Raw genomic sequence first — 20,801 nt, 5'->3', positions numbered from 1 at the left:
TGCTGACTACCCTGTGCCAGCTCTGATGTTTGAATAGCCCTGTGCTGAGCTGGGCTGGTTCATGGAACTGACACACTGGACACCAGTGGGAATTAAGGGGGAAACAATGATGGGACTAGGGAGAAAAGACAGAATATGTACTAGTCTGGCCTCTATGATAGCTGCATGCTGCTGTCAAAAGGCAACTGATGTGCAAAAGCTGCCTCCTATGCAAGGGGAAAAAAATCCTGTCTCTTACTAGTAATAGCCTAACTCTGAATTCAACATCAAAGTACAATCAATCTATTCTGTACAGACATTTCCCACTGGACGTGTAATGTTTTTTTGGGTTTTAAAACTCCAAAATCAACTTGGCTGTACATTGCAGATATAATTGTTTATTGACATCATTTTACCATAAAGCAGCATAAACAGTAACATTTTATCCCATTGCAAATGCAAACACTTGGCCCTTTTCTGATGAGAAAAAAAACTAAATGTGTTCCTTCTACTTGGAGTAAGTATTTTTCTGTTGTGTCTACCAAGTAACAGAAACCTTCACTGGAAGAACATAAGCACTGCAAAGTATAGCTTTCAGCTCACCCCTACAGGAGCCGATTCACAGTAACCTCATCACTACAGACAGCTGTAACTCCCAAGCAAACGATGGAGAAATAGTTTTGCTTTGTTTGCTTACTATTAAGGAGTCTAAATACCATTATTAAAATAATACTAGGAGCATGTACAAGTAGAAGCACAAGCGTTTCCATACTTGAGCCTCACAGCATGACCAGTTATCCTTTATTTTTTTCATCTCTGCTTCAAGTAAGATGCTTGGTACTACCCACAACTACAGCCAAACAAAACATTTTCAGTAACAAATGTTGTTTCATTAGTTTTTGAAGACTAGGTAGTGCCCAACTTTCATGTGGGCAGGAACACGTTAAGGACTGTTCTGTAGCTCTAGTCAGTAGCATTTGGGAAAGTAAAAAAACACTGCCATGCAAACAGACGTACCTAAAATACTGTGCTAAAGGCTCCCAGCCTCTTAATTGGGTACAGTTTCACTCAACCTCCAATCCCAACATAAAAAATTAAAGTAAGAGACTTCAGGAGCAAAGCTGGATTGGCACATTTAGAAGCATGCATACAAAAAGCAGCCTAAACCCTGCTTTTCACTTGCATTTAGCCTATGATCTCTCTGCAAAAGAAGGCTGTCAGCCCATGTCACTGAAATACCAGTCACCCTCCTGCACTCGTCTGTAATTCCCCGAGTCCTTGGACACACACGATGTTCTTTCCCAATAAACTGTGGCAGAGCTCGGGAGCCACTCAAGTTACATCATGCAAAGATTCATCATCTCCTTTTATCTCAAGTCTAAGCAATGCAGGCACGTTGCTGTCCCCAGAATAGCAGGGCAACTTGGCTGGGTTTCTGCAGCCCTGTTCTTCATCCCACGTTAAGCGCAGGCAGGGAAGTGCGTAGGCCAGCTACAGCCAAGAGCGATTCCGTTACAGCAACCTGATCCTTGGGGCCGCACTCATTTCTGCCCACTGCAACAGCTGCACTGTGGTCATTCTTGCTACTGAAGACAGCATGCATTTAGCATTTTAATTTGCAATAGCTTCAGATGTACGTTTTCAAAAAATTGTATGATTTTGCTTCAACTTAGCTGCAGCAGCAACACCCCCTCTAGGGGATGGGTGCTGGTTTGGTCCCATGAACATCTCTGGAAGAGGTGTTCAACTACACTCGCCCTCCCATTCTCCAAGCCAAGACAAAATGGTTTTGTTGATGCAGGAGAGTTGGTGCCAACCGCCCACCTGTGAAAGGAAAGGTGCAGCAGGGGAAGGGGGACGATGAAGACAATTTGGGATCTGGCAGCTGTTACTAGGTCACTGGGCTCCCACAACACTGTTGGGCTCAAACTCCCTCTAGTTTCCACATGAAGCTGTTGCTGGCAAAAGCATCCCATAGATAACAGCTCTGACTGGACCCAAACTGACCCTCCTAGCTCTGCCAAGTGAATCTCAAAATACACTCTCCACAATAAGTTCCTGGCCTGACAGTCTGCAAGCAGATTTCTTCTGTGGCTTCACTCATTCCAGATACCACTGAGTTAGAAACTAAAAAAAACTTAAGTCTAACCTGAAAGTAGGCTGAAAACCCAGGCCTTAAGCTGGTCCAGCTAGACACAATGACTTTTTTACACGCACATGGCAACACAACATCCAGTTAAAAACGCAGCAGAGATCTCTATGCTGTAAGTGATATTCAGTACTGTTTATTTAAATAGGCAAATTATATAAACTATTTAACATCCCCTGAAGTTACTCAAGACCCACACATTTCTATTGTGTTATCATTCTTTTAGAACTTGTTAGCTAAATGTTTTATGAAACAGAATTACAGATGAGTAAACCTCCTTACTCAATGGCAGGTGCCACTGATTTGCAGTAGGCACTCCCCTTGCTTCTGTTTTAATGCCACATATAGCAAGCTACATGAGGCCCCTTCAAGTACAGATTTTGCACACATGCACACCGACAATTCAAACATGGTAACAAAATGTAGATTCATTACAATTTTTGCCATAAAAGCCTTTACGTAGGGACTAGCTTAATGAAGCTGCTATCAATAATAGAGGTATGTAAGTTGATATAGTACCACAGCCTCATTCCTTTTACTTAAATAACCTTTAAAAGCTTGACTGCCACATGCATGGAAGGTGAATGCTGCTCCTGCAAGAAACCCAAGAAAGACAATATTAAGTAACTGTAAATGCTGGGGAACAAAGGTTATTCGTGTCCTCTGAGAAAGACATGAGTCCAAATTACATACCAAATGAGTATTTCCATTCCTGAAGTTAAAAGTTAAGTTCTACTTTCCAATGCTGAGAGTAGAACTTTTGGCACAAACCAAAGGACAAACTAAGGAGAAATGCTTCAAATTCCCAGGTATATGCTTGCTTAGATTATTGATTTTTAACAGTTCATGCAGGATGATATTCTTTCATGTTTCTTTAGCTCTTTTTAAATTCAAGTTACGTATTTTCAGTTTGGAATTTTAAGCTTTTCAGCTTCTATCCCTCCTTCTGAACTAAATCACATATTTTCTTCTATATGCTCCTGAAGCAAGAAAATGAGACCATCTAGACAAAATTCCTGCTTCCATAACGAATATGAAGACATTGAAGTCACAACATCCCTAGGAGATGAACTTTAGAAAAAAAACACCCTCCAAGCAGCATCTACAGCTTGCAGTTTTTGTCAACATCTTCATTCCCATTAAATATAAAGTCTGAGCTGTCAGGTGTTTCCATGTATTGTCCTCGCTATGAGGTGGGACATACAGCACAGGGTTATATTCAAAATTGCATTTTTTTCTCCCAATACAGAGACCAGAACAGATATCACCGTTCCCACTGAGCCTTGTGGAATTTCTCATGTCATCAAAGGTTTAAGGCATCCAAAACGTTTGAAAATGCCAGTGAACCACCTCACATTTGTTTTTAATCCATCATGTGCAGGTGCACAGAACAGAAGACAGCTACAATTTAACTTGTTTGTAATTCACCAGTTCTGAAGCTGAAGAAGTATTTCACTACTCCGCCTGGTATTTTGCAACGTGGCTTTATTTAAGCCACACACTTCAAGCACCTCTCCCTTCACGGCTGCGCTGTTCACGCTGCCTGTCGCACAGATCATTTCCCTTTGATTCCCCCAAAAGCGTTCCCTCATTTTTGAAATGCATAACCTGACACAGTACACGCGTTCCGCGAGCAACACTGAAGGGTGTGCTTTCTGCAGTATGCAGACACGGCAGACCCCTCCAGTCTCTCCAGAAAGCAGCATGCTAGTGTCTGGTTATGATTAATACCGCCTGTGAGAAATACCACACGTTAACGACTCTGCCCTGCTCAGGACTCGGTCCGCGGCTGCAGTAAGTGCGCAAAGAGCGTATAGAGCCAGCATCGGCGTTCAGTTAACGAACAGGTTGGCAAGTGCCGCAGGTTTGGTTCTGCCTTGCCACGTGGGCAAGGGGAGGGTTAGAAAGCCGTTTTCCTCACCTTCCCGCAGTAGCCATCTCCTTGAAGACATCTGTACTTTCTCGCTTTCATTTAAAAAAAAAAAGGACCACGTTCAATGCAAAGATTGCTATGCAGCAATGCTGTGTTAATCAGCAAGGTAAAAACATCCTGCACATGAGTCATTAACCTTCCTCAGATGTTCCAATGAAGGCCTCCCAACGATTTCTGAATGAATAATCTTATTACAGGACAGAAGAAAGTAGAAGACTAATCTCCACAAAGCCTCTTACTTGTACTGGGCAATAGCTCAGCCAGAGACAAGACAAGAAACTGGGGTGCAGGAATAGATAAAGAATGCCTTCTCCTCCAGCCAGGGCTCTGGCTACTCATTGACAAGTTCACTGAATAACTGATCTCTAATAAAACATTTGCTGTTTAACTCTTGACTGGATATTTGTTAAAGACATTCATACCCTTCTTGTTTAAGCAAGCTAAGTAAAGCCATGTTGTCTTGCAGTTACTACAGAACTGAATGACCACCAGGACAGTTGACTTCCACTGTCCACCTCTCCCCCACGCAGAAGGTTGCTAAGAGTGAAGCTCACACACACACAAAGCCCCAGGACAGGCAAGTTTCACAGTTGCCTGTTCAGGCACTTTCCACACAAGCTCCTTTCATGGATTAAAGCAACCATGCCACAGGCAACTACAGAAAGCATTATTCAACCCACACGAAGTCAGTACTTTCAAAATAAAGAATTCTTGACTTTCTTGCCAGAGGCTGCATTTTTTCAAATCCTAGTAGGTTAAACAAACAAGGTCTGTAGTCCAAGCTGTTCAGCATGTTTTACAACTGTTGAGGCTGGAAGGGACCACTGTAGGTCATCTTGTCCAAGTCTCCCACCTCAAAGCAGGGTAAACTTGAGCAGGTTGCCCAGAGCCGTGTCCAGACAGATTTTGAACATCTCCAAGGATGGAGGATCTACAGCCTCTCTAGGCTGAGCACGTTTGACCATCTTCACAGAAAAAAAGTTTTGCTCACATTTAAGTGGAATTTACTGTATTTTTATTTGTGACCATTGTCTCTCATCCTGTTACTGGATGCCACTGAGAAAAGCACAGTTGCCTTTACTTTCTCCCATCCAGTATTTGTACACATCGATAAGATCCTCCTGAACCTTCTCTTCGCTAGGCTGGACAGCCCCCGCTCTCTCTGCCATTCCTCATACTGAAGAGGCTCCAGTGCCTTCACCATCATTGTGGCCTTGTGCTGGACGTGCTCCAGTAAGTCCATTACCTTTTTAGTACTGGGGAGCCCAGAGCTGGACACAACAGTCCAGACATGTCTCACCACTGCCAAGTAGAGAGGAAGGATCATCTCCCTTGACCTGCTGGTGACACTACTCCTAATGCAGACCAGGGTGCTGTTGGCCTTAGCAGGCCCCAGCTCCTCCACGCGGGGACAAATCTGAGCTCTCCTAAACTCTATGTATTCATCAAGCTTTCATGTTGTTTAATGTTTTTAAGGCAGAGAGGTATCCATTTACAGTAACGTTCCTTCTGCATTGAAAATATCTTACAAGTTCCAGCTACCATGAGGAAGATTATTTTTCATATAAGGGCTGTAAACACGATGTGAACATTTTCATAGCAACACGCCGCATCTCCCAATAAAATATTTTAACTGACAGCTAAATTTACATTTTCAGCTCTTAATGATGGCATTTGTAAATCTGTGTATTGTAAATCTGTGTATTGTTAATCATCATGGCATACAAAACAGTCAACGTATCAATTTGGCAAAATCAGTCCATAAAATATGCAGAATATGCATATATTTTGCTGATTATTACTAAGGAAGTCCCCTGCTCATTAACAGTTTTTTTTCTTATTATCATTATTATTGTCATGGTAATATTAACTTGTGCAGTACTCTATTTTCCTGTTGCATTTCTCTTGAGTATTCCTAATGATACAATCAGATGTGTGCAGTTCAGCCACTGACTTTTTTTTATAGGACATTTCTTACTATGAGGAGTAGAATCATTACAATTTTTTGGAGATAAATTGCTATCCTCGTTGAAAAAAATAGTGGAATGAATGCTAGAAAAGACTGTTTTACATAGGGTCATCTTGACCTGCAAAAGTTTCTATGCACGTTCACGAGTTACAGAAACAAATTTAAGAGTGTCTTAGCACATAAGAGACAAAAATGAAGTAAAGTGAAAGTTGTGGAGAATCAAAAGATAACAGGAATTTTAAAAGTTAGTGATTACTTCTCTTTTTTCTTGTTCTGTCTAGGTGCTGCAGTCTGTTTAAGCTAGTTACGAGCTTCCTGCACCAATCTGAACAATGCATACTTAAAAGGGGACTCAAATGGGCTTTGTCCTTTCGGGTACATCTGCACTATTGCCAAGAAATACTGCCATACTCATTTTTGCTGTAAACAAGACAACTCAGCTACAAAGTTAAGCCAGAAAGGTGGGTAAATTGGTGTAAAAGAAGTCTTGAAACTACTGTAGGGACCTGCTGCTGACACATGATTCATCTGGTTTATATTTGCATTTGCCTTGAGTGCAGACAAATGCTGGGAGAAGGGGAGGCATATTTATATTAGGTTATAAAAATTAACAAGCATTTGGACAGATTAGACATGGTTCTGATTCAATGCATCCTCATATAGAAGCAGTCATATTTTTCACTCTTGTGGTGGGATCAAAAACCTGCATTGCACTCTGTGCAAACAGCTGGCTTCAGGCTAGACAAACCCTTACGTGTCACACCTCTTCATTGGGCTCAGATCTTCTGTTTGTTTTGGTTTTTTACCTGTACTCTAGCTACTGTTTCTTTGAAGTCTTCATGTTCATTATTTTATTACTTCAGGTTGTCATAAGTGGTGTCCTAAGTTCATTTTCCTGGCTAAGAGGTAGTGCAGATTCGCTTTGGCACTTGCTAGCACTCGTACAGTCTTCAGGTTTCATTTTTACTTTATCACTAAATGGTAGTCTGAGCTGACCGACAGATCAGTTTTTGGGAATGGCTGTAGTAGGTTGCAGTTCCTTCTGGTCTCAAGTTTAGTGAGACTCTTTCATGCAAAACACATCTTTGCAGCTGCTGAGATTAAAAAAAATTGACCTTTCTTTTCCTTTTTTTCTTTTAACCTTCCAGTATATTGTAGTCAACTGAAGATGGCCTCAGCATCACAGCAAGCACTGTTGGGGAGTGGACAGGCAGCCAGGGCAAACACAGGTTTTAATTTACAGATAGAAGGTTTGAAAACAGCAACTTGATTCTCTCAGCCTGCACCAGCTGAGAAGTCCTCCTGACCACCACCATTTCCCCAGGCTGCAGCAAGCAGGACTCTCCTTACATGTACATCTGACAGAGGTAAAAGTTCAGGCACATTCAGATCCCTGCCACATATCTGTAATCCAGTCAGTAGAAATTATAAACCATATACATTGCCACACACCTAGCAAGACTCTTCTTGTCTCCAAGTTTGTGCTTCTGAGACGAGGCGGTATCACATTCTCCCATTGCTCAGCAAAACCATACACAGAGAAGTTGGATCCGAAGGGTATGGCTGAACCCAGTGGAGCAAAAATCACTATTATGTTGCTAAATAGCAGTAAATGGTCCACTGTACTATGAAAATAGTGGTTTTGTTTTTGGAATCATATCACAAGTAGACCTATCTAATTTTGGAGACTGTCAGTCATAACGAGCAAGTAAAGACACTTTTTTTTTTTTTTAAATAGCTGACAGATAGGAAGTTCCACTATATTCTAGTCAAACCCAGGACATAATACTTTTAAGAACTCTTTGTATTTACATTAGATAAATAGGTAAGAGAGGTAAGAGAAACTAAACAGGTTTAGCCATAAACAAACTGCAATGACAGATCCAAACTGAACACTGAGCTTCTGAATAAGCTTTATTTTAAAACAAAGTTTAAAAAGACCTAAGTCATACAGAAGAACCACCCCTTTCTGTATGTGGTTGTAGGGTTTTTAGTTGAGTTTGAATAATCTGTCCACTCACTGTGGATGTTATACTATTGCCAAGAGACAAAGGCAAAATTAAAAATGCAATCAAGATGAGAAGGCAAATTGAATCTGAGCTCTGTGAAGATCCTGGCATGTATGTATTATGCTAGCAATTTATATTGAGGACTAGAGCTTAATTTTACAACTGCATTAACAACAAAATTGCAGAAAGTTGTTTAATACCGTCTGTGTTACAAATTAGCAGGGGGAGAGCAACCAAATCAATGTTTCAGTGTTACTATCCTAGGAGTGAAGATAATTTACCCTAGCTGACTTGGAACAATTTGAACTGAAGTATGTTAGACTCCAGTGGAAGCATTAGTGAACTGACCTTACCATTAGTATTTACCTCCACAGACAGATCTGTCCCCTCGCTTCCCTCACTCTCCCTCCCTTCCCCTAGAAGAAAATTAAAAGGAATTTAAAAATGGAACTCAATCTGCTGTTTTGTGGGCCCACCCACATTTGATCAGGGTTTAAGGGTTTTGTTTATTTTTTTAAATAGACTTTGCATGTTCTGTGAAGTCAGACATACCTTATATATTTTTATATGACTTGCAATACTTTCAATATATCTGTATTTAAGTAGCAGTGCATTTTCCAAACCCACTTGTCACCAGGTTCATTTTAGACAAGACACGCATGCCTACTACCATATTAAGTCTTTTTAGGCATATTGAACATAATTCTCTTCTTGTCCCAGTACCAGTGGCATTCCCTTACAACTCCTACTGAGAAATCTTCAATTATCTCAGACAGGCATCCTGCAAAAGCAATGTCCCTTGTGCAAAGGAGCCAAGTAAATATTTCAATTTTTGTAGTAGGTAACTAACAGACTTTTTGTTGCTATTTAGATGGAAAGAGCATACTTACTGCTAGGAAGAGCATGCAGTACATGGAGAATGAAGAATGGCCAGAGTAAAATGATAGTCTGGAAGAGAAGAGAACAGACATTATTTTTAATTTCGCAACACTCAGTCTACAGCGATACTAATTTATCTTACAGAAGTAAACCAGCAAAATGCAAACATCTCCACATTTTTTCTTCAAGGGAGCTATCTAGGCGCGACAGCCATCACATGTCTAACAGCTTTTGACAAATAGCACAGACTTCACTACTCAACAGCTGTCCTATTCCAGCATTAAGTTGATGTCCACATCAGGCAGTAACGATCAGCCCTTTGAATGAAGTTTGAGCAGAAAGGGAACACATCCCCAAAGCTAGAAATCAAGTGTTCTTTAAAGCAGTGCATTTGTTTCAGCTTCTTGATAAATACTACAATACTGTAAATATTACCGATTTTAAAAGTTACTTATCTGATAGTCACATTATGCATGAGAACAAATGAGAACAAATTAATCACCCCAAACCAATTTGCATTTGCTCACCATCAAGAGGCAGCAGTTAACAATTCGTATCTAGATGTTGATACTACATATACATATGTATACTTCTGTTAAATATACCAATTAATAACGACCAGGATCATCTATCACTGAAGGACAGAGGGAAAGACAGGAAGGCAGTTCCTTAGCCAGCCAATCTGCCAACTGCAAAAGATGACACTTGATCTAATTATTTGTAGAAATAGCTTCATAGTTGGCTATCTCATTTAAAGAGTGTCAGCATTGCCTTCAACTCATAAAGGCTTCTAGCAGGTCCAGACTGAAGGGACTGGACAGTTGATGGTGACAGTCCAGGGTGCCTTTGGCAAGGTCCTCCCCTGCACTGGTGGCTTCTTCGAGGAGTTGTACCATAGCTGTAAAATGAATCCCACCCATCTCTTCCTCAAAAATAGAGGGCAAAATGGAAAGACAGTTCTAATTCAGTCTTAAGCGAAGAGATGGAAGAAACTGTACTTCAACTATTTTTTCTATTTTATGCACAGAGCCTTGTAATAGTGCTCCTTCACAGGCTATCAGCCAGGTTTCCGTGCCACCTATCTACCTAACACAGCACTCCTTGCTCAAGAGTTTGGCACACACAAACACGGCCAACTTAAATAAAAAGTTTCACAGCTCTCCAGACTGCCCTCCACCATATCCAGAAGGTCCCTGTGTTGGTGCCTCAGCCAGCCAGAGCGCCTGAGGCCAGGAAAACTCCTGGTCAAGGGAAACGTTTCTACTCTTCGCAAGGAGAATAATGAAGGCAGCTCTGATATGCAGTAGCATAACTGGGTTAAACAGTCACTACTCAAATACCACAGAGGTGGCAATAAAACAATCTTGTGCGCAAGTGAGACTGCAAAACCTGTGCATTAATTTTTATGTATAACTTTATGAAACTGCATCAGATGTCAGAAAAAAAAAACACTTAGGGTTCAGTTCCTCCACAGGTTTTAGAGTTCTTGCTTTACAGTTGATTTAAAGCACTGCCAATAGCTTTCAGTTTCAGAGGTACCAAAAAAGAGAAAGAGGAGTGAAAAGAACAAGATTAATTTTGTGTGTGTGTGTATTCACACACAACCCCACAGATATTTTTTAGTCCAGTTCTTAAATAGAAAAATTGTATTGACAATGTGTTATCTTCCGATGTTTAAGATTTAAAAACATTAAGATTACATTTTAGCTAGATATCCCTTCTCCAGTACTCTAACTCTTCACCAGTTAAAATCTCTGTGGAAGAGTCCACTATGAAAGCCAATGCAGCGAGCATTTTGAAAAGCTCTTGTCTTTCAGACAAACATGTCGTCCGAGCAACAAAGCAAAGCATGCTGTTCTACCAAACGGGAGATACAGAATAAGGAATTCCTGGCTCCTAGGCCAATCTTTTATCCACTGACTTTGGGGCTATTGCTGTTGTGCGTAAGATGGTGTTTCCTACAATTCCTGAAGGCAACCTATGGCCAGCTGAAGCAATTCAGAAGGCTAGTAGGTGAGAGAATGAATAAATACAATTCTTTAAGTTTATTTTTGAATTCCTATACCATTTTAAAGGTGGTGTTGACTGCTGGCACTCTTGGTTTTATGACTGTATTACCCCAATGTAACATTAAGAATGCCTTGTTCCAAGTTGAAGATTACAAAATTTTAATTCATTCTCATCAGGCGTAGACAAGTACGCTGTATAGGATTGAAAATGTTGTGCTTAGCACATGAAGTATCGCCAAAAATACAACTGGGACAAAGTATTGATCCAAATTCTACATTGTGCAATCCCAGTGAAATTTCTTTGGCAATACTGCTGTCTCTAGACTTCTTTAAAAAACAAGATATATTTTAAAATATAAGTAAATAACAAAAAAAAAAAAAAATCTTAAAACCCTCTCAAACACTAAGTTTGACAATAAAAAACTTTCCCAATGATTCCTCAGCATGCAAACAACATCTTCCCAAAGCCAGGAGAACATCCCATCTATCAAACCAGCCAAGCGGCTGCACAGCCCAGGCTTCTTTGTGATCATACTGCAAGTACTGGCTTGCCATGAGCCAGCATTTCAAAAATAAATACATTTTTAATTAAAAAACAACCAGTATTTATTTATAAGTCCCAAGAATGCAGAAGTATTAGAAGAAAATACATTTATAAATAAAATGGTACAAACAACTCCCCAAACCCCTACCTTTTGCTAATGAAAGGCAGGCTAAATTATCCCAGTAGGAATATTGCACATCAGATTTCAGGACATCTTTTTCAAACCAATATTGAAATAGCAACAAATGAAACTCTAGTGTCATGAAATAGAGTTGCTAAGTGCAAAGCCTTGTTTTGAGTCTTTCTGAAATGGCAGAATCTGACACCAAAAGAGCAGCTTTGCAGAGATCCATGCCTTTTATTCCATCAATACCTACCTCACAGACCACTTCTGATGTGAGGAGCAAGGTTGCATTTTAACAGGAAAAAGCATAAGCTTTAATTACTTCCATTTGGGCAATATATTACTACCAGGTTAGAAGAATGCCTGAAGTAGTAACATGAAACCAGTTTCAGGTTTGAGGTCTAAAGTATACTCTTAGTTTCAATGCACACAGTACTGTTGGATATCTCAAAAAGGTCTTAAAACAAGGCAATTAAACTCCTGTTTAGCCTTCTTGAAACTACAGTTTGTTATTGCAAGTCTGCATTTTTAAAGATCACCTGGAAAAATAATCAAAGTACAAACAATTCCTACAAGAAATAATTGAACTGAACCACTCAGTACTTTTAGCCAGGATTTCTAATCCCAGATAAGCAAGGCTAAGACAGATTGCCTTGCAGGACTTGACACTGACAACCATTTCATTCTTTTACATTCCTTTCCATGCAACAAAGGCAAATTCACCTGGGGAGGATAGCCCACCTGATAGAAGGTACCATTTCTTCAATTAGTAGAAAAACGGAACATAACACACAGCAAATGAAAGGATAATTTGTCTTACACTGTCACTTGCAAGAAAGAGCATGTTTAAGCAGTAAGTTCTGCTTTATTGCATTATTTCATTACTTAACACTGGAGCTCAGTAAACAAGTTTGATGTCTTGTCTCAATATAGTGTCTTTGTAAGGACACCTGAATGTGCAGAAACATTTAAGCCAAGTGCAGGAGTCTGACAGGGAAATGAATAGCCTAAGTGAAACACAAGACTAGGAAATAGCTTAATACGTATGTCACAGTGAAGCACTAAATGGTGAGAAATTAATGCGTTAGAAATGACAGTAGAAGTAGAAAGTGTATCTTGTGGTGCCACAATAAACCTGGCAGAGGCTGAATGATAAGGGAATCTTCCCAATAAAACTATTGCATTATGGAATGATCCCTTTAAGAAAAACCAGATGCACACTCCCACATCAAAGTAAATAAAACCACCCACTGGATTAACCGGAAAGTCCTTTCTATCCTCAAGTTCTCTGGATTCTCCAAGTCTGACTCAAAGCTTCCACTGACATTCATGCTACCCGTTGCATTGATCTGGAGGGGAACAAGTGCCAGACAGAGCTGCAGCTCAGCATGTCTGTGTTGAGTAAGCCAGAGAGTTCCACACACTTGTCAGGGAAATATTTCTAGTATTTCAGTGCCATGAGGACCTGGCTTAATAAAGTGCTAGTCTTATGCTTAAGATGAAGCACCATATTCTTTGAAGTAAATTTCCTCTGCATTCAGCAATCAACATGTTTCCACAGCACCTGCTCTTTTCTTGAGTGCTAGACTTGCACGACTACAGCTTTCAAGATCAGTGGGGATTGAAAGGTTTGAAGACTGAAATTAAGCACTTCTGTGATTATTGGAAAGAAATATTTAAGTAAATGCACGAGCAGTTCATCTATTTAACAATATCATCAACTACTCAGAAACCCATTTTCAAAAGACAATATTCCCAATTTCTCCACTTTCTTCCTTCTGTGCCAGTAGTTAAACCCACACTTAAGAACAAAGCCTTACACTTACAGAAAGGAAAAAGCTGCCAGACTCTTTCCAATTCAGTAATCCTCATCTGGGCAACTTTACTGACGGAGGTGTTTCGGCATGAGACTTACTAATAGCAAGTGTCTTGCACAGTTCCCTCATCTTTTTTGGGGTAAGGGATAGATCCATTCAGCTCTACTTTATGTAGTGGCGGACAGTGAGAAAACTTTGCCAATGCTGACACTTAACAGACGTGAGACTACACCATTTTTTTGCAGACAGTTACACATTTTTCCATTTACAGGCTATCTTACCTTACGCTTATCTTACACAAATGAAAGTTCCCTGCTTATCCAACTGACATAAAACAGATCTAGCAGTTCCTAAGAAGAAATAGGCAGTCTTTTTCTAATTTCTAACCACCTTCCCTGCCACCATCCTTTTGAAACAAGCCCTGCAGACAGTCAAAGAAATAGGGGTAACCTTTTCCCGAGCTCAGGTTCAACATGAAATTATTTTACTCAGTTATGAGTACTACAAGGCTTGTCTTCACTGCTAGGTTGACCAGGTTTTTAAGTTTGTTAAAAACTTCTGCTGGCATAATTTCTTTGGGGTTTTTTTTCCTCCTCTCTGGGAGTTGAAGAAATAGCTGCATACTTGGATGTATGAGGAGATATCATGTAAATTTAATTTATTTAAACAGAAGTATTACACACTGATAGAACAATCTAATTGGCCAATGACTACTTAGCTAGCTATTCTGCATCTGTCAGCAGTGGTTTGTACCAGCAGCTACTAGATAGCTACTAGCTATCTTACCTCACTGTAAGATAACAATAAGGAAAAATCTCATCCCCTCCCCTACTATTTTTTCCTTTTAAAATGAGCAGCAGTCAGCCTGCACCCTGAGCTCCCAAATATTCCAAAGTTTTATCTAGGGAGCAAGAAGTTACCAACTCCTGGCATTCATACCACACACAAACATTTGTGTTCTGAGCTCTCAATATGACAAAGTCCAACCAACGGGCATGTGGCAATGGCATTCCACATGCACACTGCTAAACCACTACAAAGCAAGTTCTCTTTTGTCAGTTTTGACTTTGCCACTCAATTTAACTCAACACACAAAAGGAAAGTTTAACTTTCCATTACATTTCTAGTTAGCCTCCTCTAACAGAAAAAAAAATCTGGACTTTATTTACTTTCTTTCGTAGTGATCTCCTCTCAGGAAAGAGTAAAAGTGAAGATAGCAGCAAGGGGGACAAAAAAACAACATTTCTATAGACTAATAGTTTGCTCTTACATGCATCAGATTACAGCCTTCTGTTTCATTAACCATGTCTGCACAAGTTATCCAGACAATACTGTTCTGATGCACAGGAGTGTTATTATCATTTTACATAAAGGGAATAAGAACCATAAAAAAAAGATAATCCCTGTTAAATCAGGGATTTGATTGTTATTCCCTCTTTAAGAAACCGCTTTGGGCGTGAAGCACTTGGCAAGTGTGCAGAACCCCTCCCCCAACAGATTTTTGTAATCTTAAAATGGGAAAAAGGGAAAGGAGGCGGCAGGAAAACCATCAGCATTAAGGGAATTTCAGTTCTTACGGTACTGTTTGAGCAATACACAGTTATACATATGTCCAAAGTTTTTATTTTAAGAGAATTTTGCCTTCTATTGACTGGGAGATAAGTTTTGCAAATCAGTGAAATTCTGCCAAGAATGAGAAGATGCATCTGCTTGCTTGATTAGCGATAGCTAGCTTCCAAATAATTTTCAGGGTGTGCTGAACACAGGTTAGAAATTTTGACTTCTCATTAAGCATGATAAGATACTGTAATAGCACAGACTGGAAGCAGAGCTTTTTCTGAAAACGGTTAAATCGTGAAGAGTGTTATTTTCAGTTATGAAAATGAACGCTATCCATCACCACTGAGAAGGGCCAATTCACATTAGGGCAAAGGAGATTTAAGATCAGGAATGTGATCCAGATTGCAGAACTGCATCTCATTTCGTTACAGCATGTTCACCTTTCAGATCTGATTCTCCCTACTACCAGTAAACTCCTATTGCAAAGGCAGCTGGTTTTGCTTCTAGATCAAGTGCAGCCCGTTTCATCACCCACTGTAGTCCAGAAACTTCTAAAGTTTAAATAGTTAATGACTTATTCAATACCGTATTTCAGCTTTTTTTCTTCCTACAAAATGTAAAATTATTTGTAGGTACCCTGACTAAGCTCCAATTCTCAGAAGCGGTGAATAATTTCATTAGGACTGGAGGTGTTCCCAAATCAGCCATGTTACATCTTGAATAACAGTAATGACAGAAGGGTGAGAAGCAGTGTTTAAGGAAAAAGTTGCACCATCTGAAAAATAGTACACATATGTGACCTTCCATTCATCCCTTTCAACTGCTTTGGTATCCAAGCTCCTTGAGATTCTTTTTGCGTGTATCTTTTCAGAAGTGAAAACTACTAAATTAGCCTCTGATGAAAACTCAACATACAAATTTCAGCACTGTAGAGCACTTCACAGGTTAAATGCTCTGTAACAGAAAACATCAGAATGCTATACACAACATGCCAGTATGCCCCTAGAAAACACATAGTTAATAAGGCTGTAGCAGCTTTAGAGAAACTTCTGATTCATGATGCTGTTAGAAACTGCCAGATGATAGAAGATGCCAGATTAGGTAAGTAATCCATTTAGTTATGCTTGAATGATTAAGTGCAGTTTGATTTTTGACAAAGCTTTAAGAAGTTTCAAAACAAAATGCTGGAACATTTCATATGGGCTAAGTTATTTTAAGGCAAAATAATGCTTCATCATAGAAATACTCCCAGCACAGCAGGCAGGGGATAGGAAGGAGAGGAAGACAGGAACCATTTAATAGAGATGGGTTAACTTGAAGCAAATGTCCAGTCTCTTGGCTTAGGTTTAAAAATTCCCAACCAAGCCAACTGCAACATCTAGCTAATGAAACAGGGAAAAAGAAAAGTATTCATTACAATGGAAGTAAGTAATATATGAAATTTGGTTGCAGGGCGGGAAGGGTGCTTACTTTTAAACACAGTTACAGTTTTGAAGGTGTACATAGAACAGACAACATAAGAGTTTCAAAAGCTTGGTTGAACTTCAAAACAAAGTTATGCAAGTTAGCCCCATACCAGCCATCTGGAACAGGTGCCCAGCTACCAGGAACTGCTCAGAGCGATTTAACTGCACTCACTGGCATGCATGAATACAACCTGCGATAAAGCTCTAGACAAAGCTGAAATAAAATTCCTGGCAAATGACTGGTAAGGGGCATCACCTTGGCAATTGTATTGAAATAAATTATCAAGGTCAAAACAGTCAGCTCTAATTTCCTGAAGACTTCTTTGAACATTACATTTTGAGTTTACAATGGTAGACTACGCACTGTTTTGAGTGCAGTCAGCGAGGGGTCAATACATCAACTGAAGCAGAGAACTGTTTTTTCCTTTAGACATCTGAGCTGTAATATGAAGCTGTACATTAGTAATACAATTATAATTATGGACCTTAGCAGCTGCATTATCTGTTATCACAAACGGAACAAAGTGACAGACTGAAATTAGAGAAATTCAACCATCTAAAGTTAAAGTCAAGTCCAGAGGAAGTTCTGCTAGCTGCACAAGTCTGCTTTGGAAGCCTAACAGAGTTCAGACTGCACAGAGTGCCTCTGAAGTAGCTAGACTTGTACAACATGGCTTAATATTTACCATATCAGGTTCAAAGGTTTCACTTCCGCGTATGTGCTTATTAAGCTGACGAATAAACCAGGAAGGACGGCTTCTTGGATCTCCCCACTCAGATTTTCAGGGTTCTCCAAATCCAGAACTCTGAACTTTCAGGTCCGACCCCAACATCCATACTCAGTAAAAAAGCTAAAAAGTGGTATCTAACAAAAATATCTAGAAGACAGATTGCATTATTGTGACAAACCTGCACCACTCAGCTAAAATACAATAAATACTGCATCCAAGAAAAATTTCTAGTTAACTGAAGAAGCCTGACCAGGTAGATTAAGAGCCCTCTAGCACACACTCCGAACTACTAACACATCGAGAAAAAAAATACTTCACACTGTACAAGAATGTGTGCTGATGTGAATTAGTTTAACCAGTGTTAAAGCAACAGGATAAATCAGCAAACTGATTGCACACTGCAACCAAATTTAGCATCACTACGAGAAGAGGGCATTAGCAACCTAAATGAGCATGCTAGCATCCTGTTCATCTTCTGAATATCCATACCACTGCTCTGTTCCTCCTCCTTTATATTCAACTGTCCTGTTAAGGGTTGAATTTATTGATTTGATAAATTTATTTTGGTTTCATTCTAAAGCTCTGAAAAATTAAAGCATGTCCTCGGAAAAGATTTACAATGTGACTCAAGCTGAAGCTACAAAAGGTTGTAACAGCAAATTCTTTTTAATATATACTGCAGAAGAGAATTAAGGCAACTTCTTTTAAGTACATCCAGTGTCAGTACTCATTTACAGATCACGTGCACCACCTTCTATTTGCTCAGAAACAGAGGTTATGCAAGACATGGTATTGTATGCAATAATACATACACATACATAGTGTATGCAAGACATGCATTATACACACACAGAGTCTTAACTGGTTGGTTAGTTAAAACCTTCTATCACAGCTAAACTTCTTTGCTTAAAGGGCTAATCTGTCAAAAGACTGCTTAGATTCGTATTCTCACATCCTCCTCTGGAAAGACCTGAACCCCTATTTTCTACTCCCAACCTTCCAGTGTGTTAATCAGGGAAGAACATGTTATGCTTATGCCTTGCTACCTGCAACTGTTCTGTGTCTCACAGCAGCAGCATGGTAATTAAGTACTTCTGGAACATCCCTGGAATGAAAAAAGCTGCTTTGTTTACCTGAAGATTATAGAACATAACTATGTGTGTGTAATAACATTTTAAAAAGCATGAAAAAAGGGGGTGGGATGCTTACTATAAGCAATTTTTTTCTCTAATGAAAACTGTGCCCTCCAGTTTCAGGAGTAGAAACCTGAACTGTCTCTTTGTACAACACAAACAGCTTTGTTACGGAACTAGTGGCAATATTTCAGTTTCAAAAAGGTGAAGGAGAGTTTTGAACTGCATTCCCAAAGACTTCTAAATTTTATTATATTTTTTGAAAAAAACAAAAGCTGGACTCAGCAATTACCCAGATTTGAAATTCAATCCAGATTTTTCAGTTGCAGACCAGAAGGACAATAAAATTCTACCACAAAGGGACACATCTGGCATTTATGAAATCCAGTTTGGAGCAGACCTTATATATGAACAAGACAAAAAGCCCTCCTATCCATGTCTCAATAGAAGAACAGAAACAAGCCAACAATACTCAACAGTAGAAGTTTTAAGAGACAGGATGACTGGAACACCTCCAAATCTGCACCAGAGCTCCAGAGTAAAAGCTGGTGAATTGAAGGGTTCAAGAACTTAAACCATATATTGACCCTTCTTTTAACTCACCATAATGTAGAGCTGGAGATGTAGGAAAGGAAATGCAAAGTCATTAGGGAAGCTCAGCAAGGAAGAAGCTCACTTAGATGTTTGGAGGGCAGAGTTCAAGTCTTGCCCAAGGCTGAAGAATATGAAGAATTGCTAAGTCTTCGTTTCAGGCTCAGTAACTACTTGTCGTACACAAAAAGGGCAGGGGTGGACAATCCCAGTATACATTAGAATCCACCAGTTAGACTGGGCATCTCTAACACTGAAGTACAGATCAAAATTTCTTAAGAGACTGGAGGCATAGCAACTCAGGTATCTCGTATCCAGAAATTCTTCCCCTAGGGAAATTCAGCTGCCTCAAAATCTGCTGGAAGGGCAACATGGCAGGGTGCAAGCAATTCAACAGTTTTCTTTTTTGGCACTGCTGTTGAGCAGGCCTAACAGAAAAAGCGTTCTCTGCTAGATGAACTAGCTAGACATGTCAGCAACAGCCTTGGCTGCAGTAACCATGACATGGTAAGATTTCAGGGACAACATCCTCAGCACACAAAGACATTCCACCCCCTTGTGGAAGAAAACAAGCAGGAATAAAAAGAGGCCATCTTGATTCAGTGAGAAACACTTGAGACTAAATGATGAGAGGTAGAAATAGACTGCCTACCAAGGACAAGTACTGAAGCACCACCCAAGCGTGCAGAGAAGGAATTAGGAAGGCCACAGCTGGAGCTAGTGGGGGATACAAAGGGCAACGTGAAGGTGTTCAACTGGCAGGTCATCAGCAAAACAAAGACAAGGATAACACAGGCCAACCACTGAATAGGGTGAGCTATGCTGTGACAAAGGGAATACAGAAGCTAAAGGTACCTACAACATTCTCTTTGTCAAGTTTTGAAGTCTCTTCTAATGAGATCTTTTCAGCCTCCCAGGTCCTCGTGCTTAGTAGTAAGATTTAGAGGAGAGAGGTACTATCTAGTCAAGGAAGATCTAACCATGATTACTTAAAGATGGACTTGCAAGTCCATGAGTCTGGATGGCTTGCATCCAGTTGTGCTGAAGACAGTAGATGACACCATGATAAGGCTGTTTAGGTATCTTGAAGAAGCCATGCTAAGAGGCAAGGGGTCCTCCTGATGGTTAGAAAAAGGGCATGGAGGACTGAAGGAATAGATTTTTCCAACAGGCTGTGAAATATCCACCTCCAGAGCTCCTGAATGAATCGGAATGCACAGCACTTTGCAAAACTCTATAGTTACCTCCACTTACAGCTGGAAGTTGGACTAGTTGACCTGCAGGGGTTCCCTCCTGCGTATACACAGAGGCTTCCTAACCATCCAGCCACATACCAGAAGGATTTATGCCATTCTTGCTAGATGCTGTAACAACATCTCCACAGTCATCAAGATGATGTGGTATATTCGGTTTGTGGGGTGTCCTGGTTTCAGCCAGGATAGAGTTAATTTTATTCATAGAAGCTAATATGAGGCTACATTATGGATTTGGGGTGAAAATAATGTACTGATGTTTTCAGCTGCTGCTAAGTGGTCAAGGACTGTTCAGCTTCTCATGCTGGCCTGCCAGTGAGAAGGCTGGGGGTGCATGGGAAGCTGGGAGGGGACATCGCCAGGACAGCTGACCCCAACTTACCAAAGGGATGTTCCATACCATGACATCACACTCAGCATATAAAGCTGCAGGGAAGGAGGAGGAAGGGGGACACACACACATTCAGAGTGATGTCATTTGTCTGCCCCAGTCACCGTTACGCGTGATGGAGCCCTGCCTCCCTGGAAATGGCTGAACACCTGCCTGCCCATGGGGAGTGGTGAATGGATTCCTTGTTTTGCTTTGCTTGAGTGTGTGGCTTTTGCTGTAGCTGTTAAACTGTGTTTATCTCAGCCCAGGAGTTTTCTCACTTTC

At 40.2% G+C, this 20,801-nt stretch overlaps 1 protein-coding gene across 1 annotated transcript in view; it reads right to left on the bottom strand.

The window, feature by feature from the left end:
* LOC104617359 (lipid phosphate phosphohydrolase 1-like) overlaps positions 1-12,926 on the bottom strand; it is a 22,142-nt gene extending 9,216 nt beyond the window's left edge. Inside the window, exons 1-2 of the mRNA XM_010282648.1 lie at positions 12,847-12,926; positions 8,930-8,987 (exon numbers count right to left, since the gene is read on the bottom strand). Coding sequence (XP_010280950.1) covers positions 8,930-8,987; positions 12,847-12,926 — 138 coding nt within the window. The remainder of the gene's footprint in view (positions 1-8,929; positions 8,988-12,846) is intronic.
* Positions 12,927-20,801: the final 7,875 nt, after the last annotated feature.

This window comes from Phaethon lepturus, unplaced genomic scaffold (assembly GCF_000687285.1).
Source record: "Phaethon lepturus isolate BGI_N335 unplaced genomic scaffold, ASM68728v1 scaffold6360, whole genome shotgun sequence".
NCBI lineage: Eukaryota > Metazoa > Chordata > Aves > Phaethontiformes > Phaethontidae > Phaethon > Phaethon lepturus.
The sequence above is the reverse complement of the archived record's forward strand: the minus strand, read 5'-3'. Positions and strand labels throughout refer to the sequence as shown.